We start from the raw sequence: 8,393 nt of genomic DNA on the forward strand, positions 1-8,393 counted from the left end.
CATCCTATGTAAGGAGTATCAGAGTTGTCAGAGGTGGGGCTGAATCCCCTGCCAGAAGCTTTGGTGAGTCTTCAATAGAAGTTTCTAGTCTTGCTTTAGTAGACCTTTACCTCTTAAAATGACCGTTTAATTAAGTGTGATCACTGTTATGGGCCGTGCCCTTTAGAGTCATCAAATTTTTTAAAACTGTAAAAGAAATTCAAAGACCTCAATTGTTAGAGCCTTCACTGAAAGAGTCAACTCTGAGCCATGCACACTTTATTTCAACTGGGAATAAGACATTAGCTGGAATCATGAATTGGTGGAAAGTACAGATAATGAGGGAACTCTGACTTGTACCCATCTAAGACAAAATTGCATATCCACTGCACACACAGATCATGTTTCTCAATCATGGGGAAATTGAAGTGTGGAGCATAAGCAAGCTCCGTAGTGGCTTTCTTTGTATGATTCTGAGTGCAAGGTCAGGGGCTAAGAGAAGTGTCAATCTGTATACCGCAGGCTATCCTCAGAGACCTTTGGCCCACCTAGTGGGAGGGTTCAAGTGAAGGAGAAAGGGTATGAGCAGGGAGGGGGAAGTGCTGCTGCCACCTCTGTTGCTGCTGCTGCTCCAAAAGGCTGCACTGGCTGCACTGAGCCAAGCTGGCTGGCATGAGAGCAAAGTGCTGGAGAGCTTCTGGTGGTGAAAACTTCAGAGAGGGTTCTTTTCCCAGGCAGTGTTACAGCTCCTGTGACAGAAGCTCTCAGACAACCGGGTAATTCTCACACACCTTTATTCCTTCTGGATAGGATCTTATATAGAGTTGGGGTGGGACGGGTCTGACAGCAAGTGCTTCCTATTGGCTTGGCCTGAGATGCCTCATCTACTTCAGCAGGGACATGTTGGTGCTCCCCCTACATGACTGATGGCCACAATTCTCTCTGGGGGGATGTGGCTACATGACAGGGGCCTCGAGTCAGGAGCAGGTGAAGCTCCTATTGTCCTTTGTCCCCTTGTCCCTTCAGGGTCCCTGGGGCTTCAAGCCTTAACTGGACCTTTCCAGGCCTTTTTTTTTTTTTTTTTTTTTGTCAATCAGTCCTACTGGTACAGAAGATGACTTATAAAACCAGTCTAAAGCTTCATATTTATCCCTAGGAGATTTCCACAGGAAGTCAAGGCATGGAATGGCACCACGTAGGACTGCTTTGCATCTGTTGCATAGTTGGTTTTTTCTTACATTCACAATTAATTGTGCATCAAATTGTGGGGATTCCATAGGTTTGTATACAAAGACTCCCATGATATAGATCTACTTCCATTGTATATAGCATATCCTTTTAAAAATATTTGCTTTTTTAGTAATTTTTTGAGATGCATGTATAAAAGTCATTCATTAAAAATTTACAAATCAGTTGTTTTCTGTGTTCTCAAAAGAGTTGTAAACCATTACCACGACCCACTTTTAAAGTGTTTCAACATCCTAAGAAAACTGCACATACTCACTGGCAGTCCTCCCCGTCCCAGTCTTCCCTGCTCAAAGGTCTGGTTGGATGCACCATGTACTCCCGTAGAACGCTTCTCCATCCCTGCTCCATGCTCCGCTCATTGGCAGACCTCTGTGCGCGTCTGAGATGAGGCCAGTACTGTGGCAGGAGAGTGGGTCAAAGAAGGACGTTAAGAATGGCGCTAATTGACCAAAAGACTAGAAATTCATCCCCACCAGGACTGCGAGTCAGGGACAGAGCATGCGCAAGAAAATCCTGGGCTCTATAAATACAAGAGAAGCCTGGTGCTGCATCATGAGTCGTGGCCCAGGGCTACTGAGCTACTAGGCTTTCTTCTTTTGTTACTACAAACATGTCACTTCAGATCTTTGCTCATGGACATGAGAACCTGAGAGTGCCCTCTAGATTCTGACCCACACCTATGACAGAACTGGAGGAGACAATAATTCTCTCTCAGCTCTGATGCCCGTTGGCAGTGTTGCTCCAGGCTGAGCAGCGGAGCCCTTCTGGCTGTTTTCCTATCTACAGACTACAGACGGCTACGTCCACTTCATAGTGTGGCTGCATAGCACAGCGTTACCCTGGCTCAGTGTTTGGCACAGGTTAAGAGGAGAGCATTTATTCATCGTTGGAACAAAATGCTAGGTTGGGGATGGCAATTGCATGCTCTAAAAGTTCTCTAATCTGCACCAGACACTTCCCTTTATCGTCAGTGTGAAGTTCAAAGTAAAGCACTTCTGTATGTTCACTTTCTCCAGTTCCATTAAAAACAGAGTACCATTGACAGCCACATACAACTGTTAGCCTGTCCTGATTCTGAACGAGGAGTTTTCTCGTCATATGCTCGGGCACTTTTACTGCAAGGCCCATGCTTTGTATATAGGCACCATTGTCCTGTCTGGAAGCAATGAACTGATCTTTCAGACTGGAGAGACGCTCAGTGATTAGGAGCACATGGTGCTCTTGCAGAGGACCCAAGTTTGGCTCTGAACATACAACCACCTGTAAGTAAAGCTTGAGAGAGATCCGACACCCAACCTCAGCAGGAACCTGCCCTCAAGTGTATATACCTACACATAGACCCACAATTAAGAATAAAAAACCTTTTTTAAAAAATTAAATTAAAAATAAACCTGACCTTTGGAGTTGGATTGCTAACACTCTATCCAGACATCAAAAACAGTCTGCCCTTTTCTCTGACTGCAGGGCAGTCATGTTCAATGGGAACATAATCTCCCCACTTTAGCAACTGATTGCCTAGAGTTGATAGCCAAGTCTTTGGGGGAGTATAGGGACCAGTGTTTAACTACCTTCAGAATTCTTTTTAATTTAATTTTTAAAAATTATTCACTTTATATCCCACTCACTGCCCCCTTCCTGATCACCCCTCCCACAATCCTGCCCTGTATCCCCCCTCCTTTTTGCCTCTGACCACGTGGAGGGTCCCCTGTGTATCTCCCCACGCTGCACATCAAGTCTCTGTGGGATTAGGTGCATCTTCTCCCACTGAGGCCAGACAAAGCAGCCCAGATAGAAGAATATATCCTACAGACAGGCAACAGCTTTTGGGGTAACTGGTTGTATGGGACCTACATGAAGACAAAGCTGCCTGTCTCCTACATATGTGTGGGGAGGCCAGGGTCCAGCCCATGTATGCTCATTTGGTTGGTGGTTTAGACTCTGAGGGCCCCAAGGGTCCAAGTTAGTTGACTCTGTTGGTCTTCCTGTGGAGTTCTTATCCCTTTCAGGGACTGAAATTCTTTCCTCAACTCTTCAAGCTCCATCCACTGTTTCAATGTGGGTGTCTGCATATGTCTAAGTTAACTACTGAGTGGAGCCTCTCAGACGACAACATGCAAGCATAACAGAATATCATTAATAGTGTCAGGGACTGATGCTTGCTCATGGGTAAGTCTCAAATTGGGCTGATTATTGTTGGCCATTCCTCCCACTGATGTCCAACAAGGCCACTGCCAGAGCCATGGGTCCTTCCATGTGTACTCTTTGGTTGGTGGTTTAGTGCATGGAGCTCTGGGGGATCTGGCTGGTTGACAATGTTGCTCCCCCCATGGGGCTGCAAACACCCTCAACTCCTTCAGTCCCTTCTCCAGCTCCTCCATCACGGACCCCAGACCCCGCTCCCAGCCCAATGGTTGGTTGTGAGCCCCTCTGCCTCTGTATTTGTCAGGCACTGGCAAAGGCCAGAATTTTGCAGGCCTGCAATTGGAGAAACGCCCTCTAAAGGGAGGAAATCAAGAGCTGGCCAACCTATCAACCAGCTTGATCAGGGAGAGGTGCCCATGCAGCCCTGGGAGCTTATAAAGTGGGGTGGGGATGTACCTCTCATATCTCTGTTTGGTGAAGGAAGCTCAGTGTCACTCCCTTGAGAGTCTTCCAGAAAGATATCAGTAATCAAAGAATTGCTTCCTTACCCTGTGATAGACATTTGACTCATTTTAGTCCTGAATTGCTTAAAAGACAAACTCAGGGGCCGAGGGAGGGGGTGTAGGGCATACTTAAGCTTGGAATACCAATATAAAAAACCCAGAGATAGTTGACTCTGAATCCCACACCCCCTCCCCACCTCCCAGAATACCAGGGCCATTAAAGTTAAAACTTGATGGAGCTCCTTCTATGCTATACCCCAGGGCTCAAAAACGAGTGCTAGAATACAGTAAGCATTCACTAAATACTTGCTAAATAGGCAACTTACCTCATTTTCTCCTCATACCAGTGGCTGTTGAGCTTAGATCAGGAACTCCAGCGAGAGAGTTTAAGGTCACAGAGCACCTCTCCAGGTACATTTCCACGGAGAAAGCTCATGTTACAAACTCAGCAGACCTATGGATGAAGGTGCTTAGCCTCTGAGCAATGTTCATCAGACTCCTCATCACAGCAATGGAGACAGGACTGGGCAAGGCCTTCCAGCTAATCATGATACGGAAGACATTTAACTGGAGGTGAGCCCCACTACAGCAGTGATTTTCAATCTGTTGGTCACAACTGCTTTGCAATCAAAGAATCCTTTCACAGGGGTCACCTGAGACCACTAGAAAACACAGATATTTGCATTATGATTCATAACAGTAGCAAAATTCCAGTCATGAAGTAGCAACAAAAATAATTTTATAGTTAGGAGTCACCAAAACATGAGGAACTGTATTAAAGGGTTGCAGCATTAAGAACATTGAAAACCATTGCTCTACAGTTTGCTTATAGCAACTGTAACCGCGCGCGCGCCCATGCGCTCATGCACACACAAACACACACACACACACACACCTTAGTTTCTGTTAAGTCACTTCTCAAAAAAATTATATAAAAAATGACTTTATTCAACACAAGGTACTTCAGATGGGAAGCTAATAGTCACAGTTGATTTGATTAAAACCAACAAGCAGTGATTTGTCTTCAGAAATATAGCTGCTAGGAAACATGTGCTCTTCAGTGCTGGAAGGCCAAGCAAGTGTGACTCCACCACACTGCACTGAGGAGCCCTGCTGCTGCTGCTGCTGCTGCTCCTGCTGCTCCTGCTGCTGCTCCTGCTGCTGCTGCTGCTCCTGCTGCTGCTCCTGCTGCTGCTGCTGCTGCTGCTGCTCCTGCTGCTGCTGCTGCTGCTCCTGCTGCTGCTGCTGCTCCTGCTGCTGCTGCTGTTCCTCCTGCTGCTGCTGCTGCTGCTGCTCTTGCTGCTGCTGCTCCTGCTGCTGCTGCTGCTGCTCCTGCTGCTGCTGCTGCTCCTGCTGCTGCTGCTGTTCCTCCTGCTGCTGCTGCTGCTGCTCTTGCTGCTGCTGCTGCTGCTGCTCCTGCTGCTGCTGCTGCTGCTCCTGCTGCTGCTGCTGCTGCTGCTCCTGCTGCTGCTCCTGCTGCTGCTGCTGCTCCTGCTGCTGCTGCTGCTCCTCCTGCTGCTGCTGTTCCTCTTGCTGCTGCTGCTGCTCTTGCAGCTGCTGCTGCTCCTGCTCCCGCTGCTCCCGCTGCTCCCGCTGCTCCCGCTGCTCCTGCTGCTCCTGCTGCTCCTGCTGCTCCTGCTGCTCCTGCTGCTCCTGCTCCTGCTGCTCCTGCTGCTCCTGCTCCTGCTGCTCCTGCTGCTGCTGCTGCTCCTGCTGCTGCTGCTCCTGCTGCTGCTGCTCCTGCTGCTGCTGCTCCTGCTGCTGCTGCTCCTGCTGCTCCTGCTGCTGCTCCTGCTGTTCCTGCTGCTCCTGCTCCTGCTGCTCCTGCTGCTGCTCCTGCTGCTCCTGCTGCTCCTGCTCCTGCTGCTCCTGCTGCTGCTGCTGATCCTGCTGTCACTGGTATCTTACAACTTCCCTGTGGCATTTCTGCCTCCCACTAAGTCAGAGACAGGTTATTAACATGCAGATGTCACCAAGTTCAGGTGCTATGATCATGCTCTTGGGTTAAGCATCTGTTGTTTTCATCCTTTTTTACATCAGGACCTTGAGATCATTGTTCTTTCTAAGTATTTAGGATTATGAGTGCTCGGTGTTTACAGAACTCTGTAAAAAGAGAATCTGCCACTTAGAAATTGTGAAGGAATTGTCCTCACTATCTACTCTTCCATTGTGGAACCTCTGTGTTTCCTACCACTGTCCTTGACAGCAGTCACTGTATTCACACTTCAGCCATATCATACCATCAGTGTTTTCCCATGATATGCTACCAGCTCATTCAGCCTCATTGACTTTTTAAAATACTGAAACACTATGACATGTTTAAGGATTGCTTCCAGAGCCTTCTGTACCTTTTGCTCCCTGACCTTGCTCCAGGTTCTGTGCTTCTTTCTACCATGCAGTGCTGTGGGGGTTTGAATGAGAATAGTCCCCAAAGGCTTATATATTTCATTACTTGGTCTCCAGTTGGCAGAACTTTTTTGGTAGGACTAGGTGTGGCCTTGTTAGAGGAAGTGTTTTGGGGAGTGGAAAGCTGTGAGGTTTCAGTTTCAAAAGACTTCTGTCATTACCAGTGTGCTCTCTGCCTCCTACTTGTGGATCAAGATGTGAGCTCAATTTTTCATGCCATTGGGCCCTCACACCACCATCGTGGACCTAAGCTTCTGGAGCCATAAGCCCAATTAACTACTTTTTTATAGGTTATAATCTCAGTCATTGTGTTATCACGCCAACAGAAAAGTAACTAACAACAGCACCCACAGTATTCAAACACATCTTTCTGAATATGCCAATGTCTGCCAATGGGTCAGTGCAAGCGCTGTACCACATTACCAGCTTGTTTATCTCAATGACTGGGTCATAGACTTTTTCATTAACCTCAGTGTTTCCTTGAACAGTCTGTGGCATACAGCCAGCCCTCAGATAATAACTGAAAGAACAAATGAAGTATGCTTGTTGATACTTTGTATAGTTCTTTTTGTTTCTACTTGGTTGATTTTAGCCCTGAGCTTGATTCTTTCCTGCCATCTATTCCTCTTGGGTGTATTTGCTTCTTTTTGTTCTAGAGCTTTCAGGAGTGTTGTCAAAGTTGCTAGTGTATGCTCTCTCCAGTTTCTTTTTGTAGACATTTAGAGCTATGAGTTTTCCCCTTAGCACTGCTTTCATTGTGTTTCATAAGTTTTGGTATGACAAGCCTTCATTTTCATTAAATTCTAAAAAGTCTTTAGTTTCTTTCTTTATGTCTTCCTTGACCAAGTCATCATTGAGTAGAGCATTGTTCAGTTTCCATGTGTGTGTGGCTTTCCATTGTTTTTTGTTATTATTAAAGACCAGCCTTAGTCCATGGCACTCTAATAAGATGCATGGGACTATTTCAATCTTCTTGTATCTGTTGAGGCCTGTTTTGTGACCAATTATACGGTCTATTTTGGAGAAGGTACCATGAGGTGCTGAGAAAAAAGTGTATTTCTTTGTTTTAGGATGAAATGTTCTATAGATATCAGTTAAATACATTTAGTTCATAACTTCTGTTAATTCTACTTTATCTCTGTTGAGTTTCTGTTTCCATGATCTGTCAATTGCTGAGAGTGGGGTGTTGAAATCCCCCACTATCATTGTGTGAGGTGCAATGTGTGCTTTGAGTTTTAGTAACATTTCTTTTATGAATGTGGGTGCCCTTGCATTTGAAGCATAGATGTTCAGAATTGAGAGTTCATCTTGGTAGATTTTTCCTTTGAGGAGTATGAAGTGTCCTTCCTTATCTTTTTGATAATTTTTGTTTGAAAGTCTATTTTATCTGATATTAGAATGGCTACTCCAGCTTGTTTCTTGGAACCATTTGCTTGGAAAATTGTTTTTCAGTTCTTTACTCTGGGGTAGTGTCTACCTTTGCCACTGAGGTACATTTCTTGTATGCAGCAACATTCTGGGTCCTGTTTATGTATCCAGTCTGTTAGTCTATATCTTTTTATTGGGGAATTGAGTCCATTGACGTTAAGAGATATTAAGGACAAGTAATTGTTTCTTTCCGTTATTTTAGTTATTAGACAACCAGGAGCTGGTTCTTTGAGAAAATCAACAAGATAGATAAAGTCTTAGCCAGACTAACCAGAGGGCAGAGAGACAGTATCCAAATTAACAAAGTTAGAACTGAAAAGGAAGACATAACAACAGAAACTGGGAAAATTCAAAACATCATCAGATCCTACTACAAAAGCTTATACTCAACAAAACTGGAAAATCTGGATGAAATGGAAATTTTTCTAGTCAGATACCAGCTACCAAAGTTAAATCAGGAGCATATAAACCATCTAAACAGCCCCATAACCCCTAAAGAAATAGCAGCAGTCATTGAAAGTCTCCCCACCAAAAAGAGCCCAGGACCAGATGGTTTTAGTGCAGAACTCTATCAGACCTTCAAGGAAGACCTAATATCAATTCTCTTCAAACTATTCCAAAAGATAGAAACAGAAGGAGCAATACCAATTCATTCTATGAGGCCACAATCACGCTCATACCTAACCT

The 8,393-nt window shown here is 45.4% G+C and overlaps 1 protein-coding gene across 1 annotated transcript; it reads right to left on the reverse strand.

Moving 5' to 3' along the window:
* Positions 1 to 378: 378 nt before the first annotated feature.
* LOC143442175 (uncharacterized) lies at positions 379 to 6,776 on the reverse strand. The gene is made up of 3 exons (XM_076933462.1): positions 6,702 to 6,776; positions 3,826 to 5,759; positions 379 to 1,623 (listed from the first exon to the last, which is right to left on the reverse strand). Exons 1-2 carry the CDS (start codon positions 6,774 to 6,776, stop codon positions 4,848 to 4,850), a joined length of 987 nt encoding a protein of 328 aa, XP_076789577.1. The 3' UTR covers positions 379 to 1,623; positions 3,826 to 4,847.
* Positions 6,777 to 8,393: the final 1,617 nt, after the last annotated feature.

Source organism: Arvicanthis niloticus, chromosome 4 (assembly GCF_011762505.2).
Source record: "Arvicanthis niloticus isolate mArvNil1 chromosome 4, mArvNil1.pat.X, whole genome shotgun sequence".
Lineage (NCBI taxonomy): Eukaryota > Metazoa > Chordata > Mammalia > Rodentia > Muridae > Arvicanthis > Arvicanthis niloticus.

What these genes read in the sequence shown, in the direction of transcription:
- LOC143442175 (XM_076933462.1), bottom strand. Translation starts at nt 6,776, where the DNA reads ATGCCACAGACTGTTCAAGGAAACACTGAGGTTAATGAAAAAGTCTAT. An exon ending in TCATTGAGATAAACAAGCTG is followed by an intron (nt 5,760 to 6,701) that starts GTAATGTGGTAC and finishes CAGTGACAGCAG; the next exon opens with GATCAGCAGCAGCAGCAGGA.